We start from the raw sequence: 17,011 nt of genomic DNA, 5'->3' as shown, positions 1-17,011 counted from the left end.
CATCTGCCTCTGCCTTCCAAGTGCTGGGATTAAAGGCGTGAGGCACCGCCCCAGACCAGCATCTATTTTTCATACAGCTTCTCAGGCTGTTCCTTACTGCTTATGACATTCATAGAATCTTTTAGCAGGAAGGGATCTTAGTAGGACCTTATTCTAACAGGAGAAAGGTTAGATTTGAGAAATGAAATGGAGAACAAATCTTCATCTCTTCTTGGGATCTGAGGAGACAGATGACTTGATGTGATTCCTACAGTGATTTCAACATCACTGAGTTTAACCAACACGATTATTCTTCAAGATTGAGGGACTGAAGCTATATTGTGTATGATCACAATATTGTGTATGATCATGATATTTCAATGCTGGTGCACATGTGCTATGCAGGTATGTAGAGGTCAGAGGACAATTTTGGAGAGTTGTTTCTTTCCGTCTTGTTGGTTTTAGGATCAGGTTTGTGTGGCAGCCTGCGGAACCATCTTGCTGTTCCACAGTTAATTTCTTAATAGATTTAGTTTCAAAATTCTACTCTAAGCCTTTCATTACTTATAGGGAGACAGAATTTTTGTAGTTTTGTTAACAGCTTTTAAAGTATGGTGGTATTTCTTTTTTTTTCCTTTTTTTGTTTTTTTGTTTTGTTTTGTTTTTTTTGAGACAGGGTTTCTCTGTGTAACCTTGGATGTCCTAGACACTTGCTCTGTAGACCAGGCTGGCCTAGAACTCACAGGGATCCACCTGCCTCTGCCTCCCAAGTGCTGGGATTTAAGGTGTGCACCACCACTGCCTGGCAATATGGTGGTATTTCAGAGTGTCTAATTACAATGTTTTGACAATATTGAAGTAGAAACTAGTCTGATTTTTTGAAGGAAAAATTAACTTAGATGTGATTCAAAAAGAGCTCAGAACATTTATCTAGACTTATCATTTACTCAAGGTTTATTAGTTTTATAACATATAATTTAGTGCCTAAATTATGACAGAATAAATAGGTATCTTTTTAGTGTTTATCTGTCTTAATTTTAACAGATTCCATCCTTAGCAAAACAGTTTCAAATTTAATTAAACATTTCAAATTATTTTAGGTCTACTTCTAGATATTCTGCAGAGAGACAGATATCACACGATTTGGTTGCTGTTGGCAAAAAAAGTGACAATTTCCATCCAGTATTTCAGCATCTTGATTCAACTCAGAATCCTGAAAACAAGCCTATAGAAGAATTTGCTCAGGAAATCATAACAATAATCCATGAAGTTAAAGGTTGGTATGTTTTACACAAACATTAAGGAGAGCACAAAAATAATACACCAACTTTTCACAAGATACAGATGCCTTTGATGTGTTTAATTATAATTAATATTCCATTTTAAGTAAGTCATAAATTAGGAAATCTGTTGGAGTGCCATATATTCACTCAAGTATAGTTGTTACTTTTATGTATTTTCAATAAATTTCTGCTTTAAATGGTTTCAGATTTAAAATCATTATTTAGAAAGATCAGACTGATCCAGATGACAGGCATATTGAAAGCCTAGCAAAGGAGAAAGAAGCAACAAAAACAGATATAAATCCCAGACAATGCAGAAGTCTAGGCTATTTTGTGATATTAGCAACCCTCCCCCAGGGCCTTTCTAGGACTTCATGCTATAAACTTGTTCTGTATGTGCAGCAGATGATCCCATTCTTTATGAAATTAAAGAGTTAATGAGGGCTTTAAAGCTTTGAATTAAAATTTTGGTTTTGGTAAGTTTCCACTAACTGGAAAATCAGTGATGTATAACAAATTTTCCTGGTAGTACTACACAAATTATCAATACTATAACGAGGCTTTCAAGAATGTCAAATTTTAAAAAAATAGTTATCTATTGTATACAAATACTTTATCTGCAGAAGAGGACATCAGATAACATTATAGATGGTTATGAGCTACCATGTGGATGCTGGGAATTGAACTCAGGACCTCTGGTAGAGCAGGCAGTGCTTTTAACCAATAAGCATCTCTCCAGCCCAAGAATGTTGAACTTTTATCTTTAATCTTTATCCTAATGAAACATTTTAAAAATAATTACTGGGGTTGAAGAGATGACTCCTTGTTTAAGAGTACTGGCTGCTCTTGAAGAGGCCCCAAATTCAGTTCCTAGCACCCACATGGCTGCTTACAGAAATCTATAATTCCAGTTCTAGACCACTTTAGGACTCTTTGGACACAAGTCACACACATGGTGTACAGACATACATACAGGCAAAACACTCATACACATAAATAAGATACTTTTAAAAATAATTATTTTCTCTTCTATCCTTTAAACAAAGGCATGTATATTCTTTGAACCAAGTAGTTTGGGGCTGAAGAGTCAGTAGTAAAGCTCTTTTTTTAGTTTGATCCCCTAAAACTTGAATTTGAATATGAATAAAAAATTAAGTATACAGTTTGTCAGGAACAGTTTACCCTCTCAACTCCAATGCTATTTTTTTCCCAAAGAGTGTATAGTTTTCATAAAATGTGGTAGTACTACAGACAGACAGGAGGGTGTGACTATGAGCAGGAGTGGTGACTATGAGAGAAGACTGGATGGTTTAGGTGTATTCTCCTTTCTGTAGGGTAAAGAGCTTGCAGCCTAGCTGATTTTTAAATGCTTATGAACTAAAGTTAATGTAAAAGTGAAGAGTATTAGAAAACACTCTGTGATATTTAAATTCAGAGATTATTTTGATTGAATTGTTAGTTGATTTCATTTTCACTGTTGAACTATAGTGTCTTAACTTTCTAGGAAGAGTACGGTCTTACCATGGAGAAGAATGAGTCTCACTTTGATAGTCCCTCTTCTAAACAAGAAAGCAAACATGATGAGTAGGAAGAAAATCCTTGAATTCATAAATCATGTTTAAAAAAAAACCTCTTGTTTGTGTTTGGGAAAACATGGGAGTTACAAGTTAATATGCAAATAAAGTTTCTATTTCTTTTCAAAGGAGAACAATTTGGATGTCTTTTAATGGCCCCTTTTTGATCTGGAATTTATAGAATCTTTTAAGGCAATCAGTTTCACGTTGACATGGAATTATTTGCTTCCTTTTCCAGCAAGTAGTTTTGTAGCATCTGATACTACTCTACACGAGCGTTTCTCAAGAATACAAAATAGACATGATGCAGATTTCAATCAAATGCAACCAAATTCAGATCCAGAATTTCACAGGTAATGACTAATTACTGTCTTTTTGTTTATCTCATGAGAACAAACCTCATAATAGATAGGGAATGGCCCAGCTTTCTGAGCTTGCTTTCCTAAAGTTGGTATAGACTCTAGGAGTGCACTCTGTGCATAAAAACAAGAGCAATCTTAAGCAGCTGCTGGACCAGTTCATATTGGTGAAGTAGGCTGCATTAAAATCATTGACTCTTTGAATGTGTGGGCCTTTGAAAATACTGACCTGCCTAACTTTGATTCTGCTTTGTCTGTAGTGATTGCCTACTGAAGGTAGCACTGGAAGATGTCAAGCCATTGAAATTAGGAGGGATTACTTTAAGTGATCACAGATGTTTTTTCTGAGGTCTGAGGATGAAAGCATCCCTTCTGCTGGCATTTGTCCGAGCAGGTGGTGCACTGTGTTTGGACTGCTGAGTTGATTCAATGTTATAATGTTGTGTATCACAAAAATAAGCATTTGAGGTCACACATACTAGTGATTAGAGAATCAACAAAACTTCCCTATAGTGTGATCCATAGGATATGCATTGCATGTAGAGTGCCATATAAGTGAAAGCCTAAAAGGGTGTGGTGGCACATGACTTTAGACCCCAACACTTGGGAGATAGGGGCAGGCAGATTAAGGCAGTGAGTTTCAAAACAGCCAGGGTGACCCTGTCGTAAAAAACAAAAAGAAGGTTTCTTTTGCTTTCTCTAAGACTTACTGATTTTATTTCAAAATCTATACTGTGGTAAAAGAATTGAAGTATCAGTGCACACCATTTATTATTATTATTATTATTATTATTATTATTATTATTATTAAATATAATTATTATATGCTTTTATTATTTTAGGAGAATAGATATGTCTTTGGCCGATCTTCAGAATAAACAGACTGTGGTATATGAACCAAATGTGGTAAGTGAATACAATTACTATTGGTATAATAACAAGAAAAGGGATTTGTGATGGGTCCAGAAAGGAGTTAAAGTTGTATAAAGAAAGGCTGACATCCAGGAATTTAAAATTGAAAAAGTTCTCCAAGTAACTGATTGCAGTCTAATATGGAGCGAGAATACCAAAAAAGAAAAAAGAAAAGGAAAAAGAATTTCTTTGAGAGGCACAGTTATTAAGGATAACAACTTTGAAAAATTGATTTAAAAATTACATTTAATACTTATCCCCAAACTCCTCATTGTGAAGCTTATAGAAAATATGATTGATAGTCATTTTTCCAAATTTGGCACATGGAATATACTTTTAATTGTATGTGAAAGAAATGCAAGGGAACTGGTGCATTTGGTGCTGCCTGGCTGTTTGCTATAGAATTTAAGAGAAATTCTATGTAATAAAGACTAGCAACATAATGAAAATAATACTAAATTTCTTCATTATCATTGTATGTGGTTTGAGCCTAACACCTCCCCTCACACCTTCTGACCTTTACTGACCCCTCACACCTTTACTGACTAGAAAGACTGCTATGACTAGTTGTATTGGAAGACAAGTCTTTAAAAGCATTTCAAATTCTAAATGAATTGTTAATTTTTCCTTTGAGAATGTTTCTGTAGTGAAGAGATTTTAATGTATTTCTGATACACCTGTAAGTAATTTTCACTTATGAAATATAGGTTTTATTAATACAGATTGCTTAGTTTATTGGATAATGCTTTCAGAAAATTTCTACTTATCTTTATAGCCAAGTTAACAGGAAATTTGAAGACAAACAATTTCCCTATTCCTGCAGTATGGCATGGTACATTTTAACAGTCTGTCAGATGCAGTTCAGTATGCTTTTGAAATAATCCAAAATAGCTCTTTCATGTAAAAGTTCTAAGTTCCCCCACATGGCCTTTTATAACTGAGGCTTAGTTTTAAGTTTTTTAGTAAATATTTTTCCATATTGACTTCCAAATAGCATTTATTAATTTTAATGGCTATACAGTTTTGTTTGATTTACTTACCATAATTTACTGCATCATCATTCTCTTAAATTATATTTACATTTAAGTTGTTTCCTTTTTGTTATTTTAAATATTTTTAAAAAGGCAACCTTTTCTTTGGGATTGGATCCCAGAAGTAGCATTCCTGGCTCAATATTAAGAACTTTTCTGACTAATGTCAATTGTGTCTCAAAATACTTATACCAGTGTATACCACCATTAGCAGGATGAGTATAAAATGATTAAGGACTTTTAATTAAGTTTCTTGTTATAAAACTTCTTTGTTCAACTAACAGTAATGTGAATGATTTATCTTCTGTCAAAATTCTTCAGACTGTGGTCAAAGTAATAGATCCAAATGACTTACGACATGACATTGAAAGGAGGAGAAAAGAGCGCTTACAGAATGAAGATGAGGACATTTTTCACATGGCTAGTCCTAAAGAGAGGTAATCAGTAACTGAAAAATACCCTGCTATCAGAGAGCTTTTAGTTTCAGCGGTGTTTACATTTTTGTGTGATTAATTTTAGTCTAGGGATTAAAGTGTTCAGATCCATTTTATGTTTATTAAATAATGTTTCAGTTACTCACTCACTGGTCAGCACAGGAAGCTTGATTTAAACATCAAAAACAATGGAGTGGGGGTGAATATTTAAGGTCTTCTAATTCTAGAAAAGAAGAGTATAATAGCTGTTTGAATATTAGCAGGTTCCAGGACCAGCCACTTTATGGGCTGTTTGGCTCAAGCAGATTGAAACTAATAGCTTTGGACTCTTAGATTCTGACTTAGTCTGAATGAGTACAAAATTTATTGAGATCAGTATAGTTCTCTTTGGGAATTCTTTTTGGGTCTCTGATGTAGGCAGGTGCAGTAGAACAGGTGGAAGAAGCCAGGTATGGTGGTACACGCCTTCAATCTCTGCACTCTAGAGGCAGGGACAGGTAGATCTATGTAGTGAGATCCTATCTCAAAAACAAGACAAGACAAAAACAGAAAAGAAACAGGAGAGGGAGTCCTCAATTTGAATCTCATTGACTCTGCCCATTTGCAAACTGTTTGTCAACAAATTTTGTGAACTGTTAAAAATCTCTCCATCCTATAGTGATAAGACAGCTATACTATTAAATCACTGGCATCTTAGCAGAAAGTGTCATGCACAGCAAAGAGATCATCACCATTTTTTAAATTCAGCCTCATACCGCTTTATTTAGTCTTTAGTCATCTATATTGGCCTCAGTCTATATCTCTAGTTCTGAGAACTAGTGGAACCTACAACTGTGTGAACCCAAATGATTATGAGGAATAATGAGACAATTTCTAGTTTGGGTAAGAGTCCTTAATCAATTTGAATCCTTCATAACCAGGAATATAGGCAGGGTTAGTTCTAATTGTGTTTCCAAAGTATCAACTCTTAAAACAATTAAGTATTTGCTAGATTTTTGTTTTGTTTTGTTTCCCAAGACAAGGTTTCTCTGTGTAACAGCTCTAGCTGTCATACTCACTCTGTAGACCAGGCTGGCCTCGAACTCACAGAGATCCGCCTGCCTCTGCCTCCCGAGTGCTGAGATTAAAGGCATGCACCACCACTGCCCGGCTTTGACTAGATTTTTAAATCAACTCCAAACCTATCTAACCTTAATCAAAATGCATGGAGCTTGTTTTAACTGGAATTGATTTTGATAGTAAGTTTGGGACTGATTAAAAGATAGTGAAAGTTTTACATATTAAATAAGTGGAAAAATATATAACTCTTGTCCTTTGCTGAGTGAAAGTCATCAATTTCCATTAATTATATGCTTACTACTTGGTGTCACTGTGTTTAGTGACAAGATGCCTATCATGTTTTTCTTAGCTGAGAAAGCTTTAGAAACACAGTGTACCAAGAAACAGGAGATTTTCAACGTCTCCAATGATGACTGCATCATAAATACCCCAGGGCATATCTTTACCCTTTGGGATGATTAGAGCATGAATGTACTCTATCTACTTGGGTTTGATGTCCAGCTCTAAGAATCCTAGCTATGTGAATGACTTAGGGTAGGTTAGCTAGCCTCTGTTTCCTCATCTGTGAAATAGAAGTGAGAGCTAGCTATGCTTACCTCATATTGGTGATCCAGGATTAAGTAAAGTGCAGCTGGTTAGCATTAAGCTTGTTAATGATAGCTCTGAGGACAGTGTTCTAGCATGAGATAGGAGAATTTTTTTTTTAATTTCAGTATTCTTTGCCATAAAATTCATCCTTTGTAAGTAAGTGAACAGCTTTTTACTATATTAAGAGTTGTACAAGAACTACTTATCCCAAAAATATTTTGTCAGTCCAGAAGAAAACAATGTACCCAGCTGTGACCCCTCTTTTTTTTCCCCTTTTCCCTCCACTGGCAACCACTGTTACACATTCTGTTTCTATGGATTGCCTATTCTCACCATTTTATATAAATGTAGTAATATGATATTTGGCTTTTTGTCACATGACTTCTTATTTTATGTAGCATATATTGAAAGTTTATCAATGCTATAGCACAAGGATTTCTTTTATAGCTAAATAATGCTCCATTGTATGGATGTGTCATATGTTGTTTATTCATTTATCAGTTGATGGACTTTTGATTTGTTTACACTTTTTGGTTATTGTGAGTAAATAGTGCTGTGAACATTTGTGTGCAAGTTTTTGTGTGGTAATATCTTCATTTTTTTTAATATCTTCATTTTTATTAAGTATATACCTACATGTAGAATTGATGAATTAGGTGGTTATTGCTAAATTATTTTCCAACATGACTAAGTTATTTTATACTCTACCAGCAATGTCTGAGAGTTTCAAGTTGTTCATGCCTTTTACAACACCTATGGGTTTCTTTTGGGATTTTTTTTTTTGTTTTTTTGTTGTTTTTTGGTTTTTGGTTTTTAAAATGATACCAGAGCTGGAGAGATGACTCAGTGGGTAAAAGTGCCTGATGTCAAGCCTGATAACTTGAACTTGAGTTCAGTTTCTGGAACTCATGTGGAAGAAGAGAGCTGAATCCCACATGTAGTTCTCTGACCTTTTCGTGTGCATCATGGCAGGAAATGCACACATTTAAACATGGATATATACACCTATACAAACATACACACTAAATAAAAAGGAAATTAATTTTTTAAATGATGTAGAACTGTTCATCTTTGACTCAGTTCAATTTTCTTATAAAAGTTTTTTTCTTTTAGCAGAATGTGGTGGTACATACCTTTAATCCCAGCACTCAGGAGGCAGAGGCAGGTGGAACTCTGTGAGTTCGAGGCCAGCCTGGTCTACAAAGTGAGTCCAGGATAGCCAAGACTACATAGAGAAACCCTGTCTTGAAAAACCAAAAAAAAAAAAAAAAAAAAAAAACAAATTAAAAAAAAAATTTAAAGTTTACCCTTTTATCTTAGAAATGAAGTTTGCCAAATTGGTCACGTTTTTACATAACTAAATTTCAGTATGTTGTTTCTAGAAAAATTCAGATAAAGCATATGCAGGCTCTCTGTGTTTGCTCACCACTATATTCCATTGCCTTGAGCTCAGTCCACATTTGCTCAATGTATGAAGACTTTACAGAGCAACGCCTGAGGCAGATGATACTTCAGCTATAATGCATTTCTATCTGGATTACTATTCCTTACTGTCTTGGGATCCTTGCCAGCAAGCTTAATTCTTGGGCATTCCATCCAGTGTCCAAAACCTTGCTGTTCTCTGTTGGCTTCTCACTGTGACCAGTCTATTTTGATGTCTTCAGGTCTTAAGATAATTCCAAGTCTTCTGACACATAATTTCTCTTAGTAACCAGTGTTACTAAGTCCCCTACAATGATCTGAGATGTGTTATATAAGGATGGGCTGTGTGTAATTAAGAAACTTAATTTTTTTAAGCCAGCCGGTGGTGGCACATAATCCCAGCTTTAATCCCAGCACTCGGGAGGCAGAGGCAGGCAGATGTCTGTGAGTTCAAGGCCAGCCTGGTCTACAAAGTGAGTCCAGGACAGCCAAGGCTACACAGAGAAACCCTGTCTCAAAAAAAGCAAAACAAAACAAAAAAAAAGGAACTTAAATTTTTCATCAGTGAACTTTAAAGGACATAAAACTACCAAAACTTTATCTTTTACTATAGAACTTACAGGAAAAGAAAGTTTATTCCAAACTAGGGTAAGCTTCGTAGAGGTCTTCTCATGTACATAGACATGATGATATGTATATGTTCATTTCCTTGTTGTGAAGCCACAGTTCTATGCATACAATGAAAAACTACATCGCTCTTGACTTCTTGGCACTTAGAATTTGATGGTAGCACAAAGAAACTGTCAGTGGAGTAATGGTTAAAAACTAAGATAGAAGTGGAAATTCGTCAGGAAAAGTGACTTGTGTGATACAGTTTTACAGTTTTAGTGGGCATGTGAATTGATTGATGGAGGCAGATTACAGCATTACCTGAGTGTAGTACATGGAACCAAATGCAAAGATCTTAAGGCAGACACATATTTCTTCTTGGACTTTTAAGGACTAGAATTAGATCTAGTATGGTAGAAAGGTGAAAGGGGGACTGGGGAGATGGTTCACAAGACATAACAAGCCTGATCTAGATTGAGGTCCCCACAATAATCGTGTTGTGTTCCTATTGGGTGACGGGAGGCAGAGACAAGATAACAACTGGAGGCTGTAGACTAGCCAGGCAGATGCAGCAGTGACCAAATAACAGACCTGGTCTCCAACAAGGTGGAAGATGAAGAATGACATTCTAGGTCATCATCTGACTTTCATATATGCCCTGTGGCACGTGTGTGCCTACACCTACATAAGTATATAGATATTCAAGAATATACAAACAAAAGGGTAAAAGTAGATGAGGGTAAATCAGGAAAGACGTTGAAAGACAAGAAGATCATTTTACAGAGAGTAGAATTAGAAACATTTGAGGTTCCAACTAAACAAGAAGAGACTTGATACCCTATGAGCATATACAGGGGGAGGAAGTCCCCCTCGGTCAAAATCATAGGGGAGGGGAGTAAGGGGGAAATGGGAGGGAGGGAGGAATGGAAGGATACAAGGGATGGGATAACCATTGAGATGTAATATGAATAAATTAATAAAATTAAATTAAAAAAAGATTTTTAAAGGAATACTATAGCTGCAGGGTAGAAAATGGGCTATAAGAACTACAGAAAAAAATCACTTCATTTTATGGCTTATTTCACATTCGTAATGCTTTAAAAGTTTTATCCTTATTGTGTCATATGTCAATGCTTCTTTCCTTAAAAACCTTATTTTAAGGCTGGAGTAGTTTTGGATATACCACATTGTATTTAACTGGTTGTTTTTTATGGGTATTTGTGGGGTCTCCACCTTTTGCTTTGTATAAGTAGTACTGTTAGGAACACAGGAGTGTGCCACTTTTTATTGTATAGCCTTTCTGTTCTAGTGAATGTAAGATAGCATCTCATTATGGTTTGATTTGCATTTCCGTAATGATGAATGATGAACATTTTTTCATATGCTTATTGGCCATTTATATGTCTTATGTGGAGGGCTTTTCATTCAAATCCATTGCACATTTTATAATGAAGTTAATGTTTTTACTGCTGAGGTGTAAGAATTTGGGGATTTTGGTTTTGTTTGAGACAGGGTCTCACGATGTAGCCTTGTCTGTCCTAGAATTCACTGTGTAGCTCAGGCTGGCCTCAAACTCAAGAAATCTGTCTAGCTCTGCCTCCTAAGTGCTGAGCATGAGGCACCACACCTGGATAAAAGTTCTTTTCTATTCTTCAGCCTAGTTAAGATGGCTTAGTGGGAAATGGCATTTGCACCAAACCTGACAGCCTGATTTCAGTTTCTGGGACCCACATGGTACAAGAAAAAAAAAACCTGACACCTGCATATTTTCCCTTGATTTCCATGTGTGTGCTTTGGCTCACACACAATAAATAAAATATAATAATATATTAAGATTAAGAGTTCTTCTCTCTTTTTTTCCGAGACAGTCTCTCTCTGTGTAGCCCTGACTGTCCTGGAGCTCACCCTGTAGACCAGGCTAGCCTCAAACTCATAGAGATCCACCTGCCTCTGCCTCCAGAGTGCTGGGACTATAGGCATGCACCACCACACCCAGCTATATTGAGAGTTCTTTATGTATTCTAGATACTACAGGCTTAATGTTATTCACCAGAAATCCTTGTGGCCAGAAATGATTCAGATTTTAGATTATTTGGAACACTTGCATATATATAAAATGAGCAATTGAGAGAATGGGCCCCATAACTAAACATGAAATTCATTTATGTTCTTCCTTCATACATAGTTTATACAGATTTTTGTTTGTTTGGTTGGTTGGTTTTTGGTTTTTCGAGACATGATTTCTCTGTGTCACCCTGGCTGTCCTGGACTTACTTTGTGGACCAGGCTGGCTTCAAACTCACAGTGATCTGCCTGTCTCTGCCTCCTGAGTGCTGGGATTAAAGGCATGTGCCACCACACCCAGTTCTTATACAGTATTCTAATGTGTCTGTTTTGACTGTGACTTGTTTTATATGGCAGGTGTAGAAGTTTTCTTCATATTGGTGCTCAGAAGGGTTCAGATTTTGGAGCATTCCACATTTCAGATTTTTATATTAGGGATGTTCAACCTGTATCCCTTTATTCAGTATGTTTTTCAAAGAGGATTTTAAAAATATAAGGCATTTGTAATTTTGTCAGAAATGAGCATTTTTTAATATTAGTGTATTTTTTGACTTTTATCTTCTTATACGCGTCTATGTATGATTTTTAAGTACTAAAATTATCTTTAATACATGTTGCAATTGCTCCCTGCTATTTTGACTTAATATCACATCACAAACATTTTGACAGTAGGCTTTTGAACATTTCATAGACCGTGAAATCTTACTTCATGTCAGGGTCTGGGTTCAGAGATGGGGGCCACAAATAAACCATATACAGTGGAATTCAAAGCGTATTCCATTAAACACACAGATACAAACCATAGCTACAAATAGAAGAGATGGATGTTAGGATCGCTAAATGCTGTGCCACAGGAGAGTTATCTATTCCACCTCAGAAATGTTTAGGAAAAATTTTGGACAAGGTACAAATGGAGCTGAACTTTGAAGTTAATTTAAATGGAGAGGAATGACCACAGAAGGAATTGCAATTGCGAAGTTGTGGAAGCAGGGAAGATCATAGTATGTGCTGGGAACTATATGTACAAAACTAACCATTTTAAGTTTAATATATGTGTTGGGGAGATTGGAGGAAAGCAGGTAGTAAAGCCATAAAGAGCCAGGCAAGAAGGACATGGGAAATCATGAGGAGTATGAATTTTATCCCATATAAAATGCATGGGAGGGGCTGAAACATGGCAGTTGGCTCACTAGAGAACAGGGTTGCAAAAGATGTGGGAAAGGTCTTAAGAGCATTGTAGGGAGATGTGGGATACAACAGGGAAAGTCAAGTACTGTAGAAATGAGGTTTTCAGAATCTTCCTCTTGAGCAGGCCCTCATTGTCAGAGTCTTATGCTTTCATTGTCAGGAGCTAGGAGCCTGTCCTTTGCAGTTATTGCAGCCCACAACTTTGCCAGTGATGTGACCATGTTCCATATGTTAGCTTCTACTTCCAGGAATCCTGTCCTTGGATCTCAGATTGAGACCCCTAGTATAAGAAATACTGTTTTTCCTCTATTGATAATTTCCAGATTATAATGTTTGTTGAAAATATCACTTTTTTTTTCAAGATAGGGTCTCTCTGTGTTAGCCTTGGCTGTCCTAGACACTTGCTCTGTAGACCAGGCTGGCCTTGAACTCATAGCAATTCACCTGCCTCTGCTTCCCGAGTGCTGGGATTAAAGGCATGTACCACCATGCCCGGCCGAAAATATCACTCTTAATGACTATCATTTATAATTTTAGTAATGACAGATCATTGATGTTTTACTGTTGTATCATATGTCTTAACATTTTAAAAATATCTTTAATAAAAGTAACAAGATTTTTTTTTCTCTCTTTATTAGGAATCATCAATGTCCCGGTTTTTCAAAGGTGAAGACTGTTTGTACTGATGGATTTCAAAAGCCTCTACGTTTTATTAAATCAAATTTTAGAAAATTTATTCAGAAACCTTACATAGTAAGATTGTAGCTTCAAGATTTTCATTCTTGTACATTCTTCATAAATCTATAGTTTTCAAAGTGCTTGTGACTTCATTATGTGTTATAAGAGCATCGAGGTTTAAAAGTTTATTACAGAAGAAAGCTGATCTCTTACTTGATTTAGTAGAAATTTGATTAGTATAGTGTTAATTTTCTTAAGATGCTTTGGTAACACCTTCATTAAAATATAATTTATATACTATAAAGTTCACTCATTTCAGTTGTATAATTTGGTGATTTGTAGCAGTTCTCCAGGATGTGTTGTAGTTATCACCATCGTCCAGTTGTTGGACTTGAGACAGGTTTTTATTTTGTTGCTCAGACTAAGCAGTGGAGCTCACTATACACCCCAGGCTAGCCTCAAATTTGCAACTCTCCTACCTTCATCTCCTAAGTGCTGAAATTACATGCATATGCTACCATACCTGAATAAGATATTGTTATTACCCAGTAAGAGCTCTCGTGCCTTTTAATTATTCCATATTTCAACGCCCCCAACCCCTAATTGCTCTATTTTAAAGATTTGCTTATAGGCTAAATCATGATATAATAGCCGATAGTTCTTCTCTAAGTGATGACTAAATGATGAAAACCAGAGTTAGTTTGTAACCTAATTTTAGAAGTAATATCCCATTACTTTACCATGTGATTATGACAAGAAGCAAGCTATTAGATCATGCCCACAATCAAAGAGAAGGATCATTGATGGAGATAATTAGGATACATGCCAGCAGCTGCCTAGTACAATCTTCCCTCTGGCCAGACTACACAGAAATGGATTCAATAGAAGGTAATAAGACTGTTGATTTTAGAAATAGGAAACTGGAGAATGGTTACCATCTTAATTGTTTCTGCTTGAGGATTTGGGTTCTCTGTACTTAAATTGCTAATGTAGTTCTTTCTCTTATTTCTGGGCCTTCCCAAGCTATTGTAAGAATATCACCTTTAGCCGGGCATGGTGGCGCACGCCTTTAATCCCAGCACTCGGGAGGCAGAGGCAGGCGGATCGCTGTGAGTTCTAGGCCAGCCTGATCTACAAAGTGAGTCCAGGACAGCCAAGGCTACACAGAGAAACCCTGTCTCAAAAAACCAAAACCAAACCAAACCAAAACAAAACAAAACAAAAAGAATATCATCTTTGATCAATTAAAGTCTATGCTGAACTAACTTGCCTACTGGCACTGTGGAGAATTTGTGAGATTTTTGGGCAGTAGAAATCCTTTTCCAAGTCCTGCTGGCAATGGGTTTTTTTTTTGTTTTCCAAGATGCATATGAGTAAATCCTAGATTTATTGTCCACTTTCTAAAAGCCAACCATTGTGTCATACAGAGTGTTGTTTTTTTTTTACACTTCTCACAGGCATGAATGAAACTGGCCCCTCACAAACTAGCATGGGTCATATGAGAGAAGAATTATGTAAGCTCCGTGCTCCCTGGTTTGAGGTCTTAATCTTCAAACATATGTCTTAATTGGTGAGACTAGTTTTTAAAGTAGTCCTAAAGGTATATTAACCCATATTAATAATTTTTGTTCAGAACTATATGCAGAGAAAAGATGCCACTACTCAGAAGATATTTAGAGTTGAGGAAAATCATCAAAAGAGAAGAGACTCCAAAAGACCTTTTAAGGTATTTCATTTATGTCTGACTATGGACTTACATATTGGAAGTAATGTTGTACTATTACATCCAAAGCTATTTTTATGGTATTCTTTTATTTATTTTATCTGCATTGGTGTTTTGCCCGTTTGTATGTTTGTGTGAGGGTGTCAGATCCCCTGGAACTGGAGTTATAGACAGTTATGAACTGACATGTAGTTGCTGGGAATTGAACCTGGGTCCTCTGGAAGAGCAGCCTGTGCTCTTCACCGTTAGTCCATCTCTCCAGTGCCTTTTTGTGGTATTCTTTTTAGTAATCACTATAAACTAGTATTTCTGGTTTCTATGACTATTTCTAGAATTTATAATTAATAGTTATCAGTTTAATAATGATGTTTCATCAGAATTTGATTTTGAATTTCATTTTTACTAGTGAAACCCGTTTTTCAAATAGTAATGCAGCTGCTTCTAGAAATCACCAAGGATTTAATTAGTAGGGCAGAGGTAAAGAAAATTCCATCTGTAAGCATGTGGGCTAGGTCATTTTTCAAACTGTTTTTGTAGGCTGCTTGGAAATCCAGCTGGCTACAAGGAGTGAACAGGAGGAATGAGTGAGGAAGGTTTATAGAATTGTTTGCAAGAGTTTTCATAAGATTGGTTTATGTCTGACAAAACTGAAGATTCTGCCTTCCTCCCACCTCCAGCACAAAATGACAAGATCAAAAACAAATACTTTCAGTCCTTTAATACCTTCTATACTGGACAATATATAGGACAGTATTTAGTTTTCATCATTCATACAATTAATATTAACTGTTTATATGGTAAGAAAAGATGGCGGTACTGGCATGAATAAATTTTATTTAAGTATCTGTGAGTATATGCACACATGTTCGGGTACCCATGGAGACGAGAGAGTGTTAGATACCCTGGAACTGGAGTTGGAAGCAGCTGTGAGCTACCCAGTGTGGGTGCTAGGAATTGAACTTGGCCTCTAAAAGAGCGACAAATCCCATCTTCCCAGCCCCAGGAATAAAGTTTAAAACTTTTGATTCATAGGTGTTTTTACTTACTATCCCCCCTCACTGGTATTTGACATAGTCATTATAAATCAGAAAGGTAAATTTAGCTAATTAGAATATTTGAAGATTATCTTTTTCAGTATGATGAATGTCAAGAATTCATTTCATTATCTTTTCGTGTGTATGTGTTTGTGTTATGCAGATGCATGTGCACATGTATGTGGAGATCAGAAGTCAACATTGGATATCTCCCTCAGTTGTTTCCCACTTTATTTTTCTTTTATTAATAATTTTTCTTCTTCGACAAATTCTATACATGTATATAATACGTTCTGGTTACCTTTGCCCCATCTTGTCTTCATCTCCTCCCCATATCTGCCCCCCTACTTTCTCATATTTCATATCTCTTTGCCTTATTTATAACATTTTGTTTTGTATCCCACAGAATTTAAGGTTGTATATGTGACCTTGGGCTTGAAATTATCCATTAGAACCTGATGGGTTCATTAGTGGCAACACAACTGGGTATTATGCCTCCCCTTTTCTCAGAATTTGTTAGTTTCAATAGTTCTACTTTGTGTGATAGATAACCTTAAGGGCCTTCTTTCTCATCTGTAGCTGACTGTTAGATGTAGACTGTTAGATGACTAGTTCATGATTGCCTTGATTGATGCCTGCTTAGGAAATGGCATTCCCCAGCCTTTCTCCCTTTTAGAAAATTATTTTTTGCATCCTGATAACAGTTCCCCTCCCTTCTCTCCTCCCAGTCCCTCCCCTCCCCTCCCCTCCCCTCTTCATCTCTCCTGACTCCACTTCTCCATTTCTCTTCAGAAAAGGGCAGACCTCCCATGGGTATCAACCAACTATGTCATATCAAGTTGCAGTAAGACTAGGCACCTCCTCTCCTATTAATACTAGACATGGCAGCCCAGTAGGAGGAAAGGGTCCCAAAGGCAAGCAACAGAGTTAAAGACAGCTCCTGCTCCCCTTGTTAGGAGTCCCACAAGAAGACCAAGCTATAAAACTAACATATGTGCAGAGGGCCTAGGGCAGTTCCATGCAGGCTCCCTGGTAGGTTGTTTGTTTGTTTGTTTACCCAACTTGGCTCTTTAA

At 36.4% G+C, this 17,011-nt stretch overlaps 1 protein-coding gene across 8 annotated transcripts in view; it reads left to right on the top strand.

The window, feature by feature from the left end:
• Positions 1-17,011, top strand: part of Bclaf3 (BCLAF1 and THRAP3 family member 3) — a 67,731-nt gene that overhangs the window by 25,690 nt on the left and 25,030 nt on the right. For all 8 annotated transcript variants that reach the window (XM_051142608.1, XM_051142607.1, XM_051142606.1 and 5 more), the window contains exons 5-10: positions 1,080-1,255; positions 3,075-3,189; positions 4,038-4,101; positions 5,460-5,575; positions 13,141-13,168; positions 14,814-14,906. In XM_051142608.1, the coding sequence (XP_050998565.1) occupies positions 1,080-1,255; positions 3,075-3,189; positions 4,038-4,101; positions 5,460-5,575; positions 13,141-13,168; positions 14,814-14,906 (592 nt within the window). The remainder of the gene's footprint in view (positions 1-1,079; positions 1,256-3,074; positions 3,190-4,037; positions 4,102-5,459; positions 5,576-13,140; positions 13,169-14,813; positions 14,907-17,011) is intronic.

Source organism: Acomys russatus, chromosome X (genome assembly GCF_903995435.1).
Source record: "Acomys russatus chromosome X, mAcoRus1.1, whole genome shotgun sequence".
Lineage (NCBI taxonomy): Eukaryota > Metazoa > Chordata > Mammalia > Rodentia > Muridae > Acomys > Acomys russatus.
The sequence above is the reverse complement of the archived record's forward strand: the minus strand, read 5'-3'. Positions and strand labels throughout refer to the sequence as shown.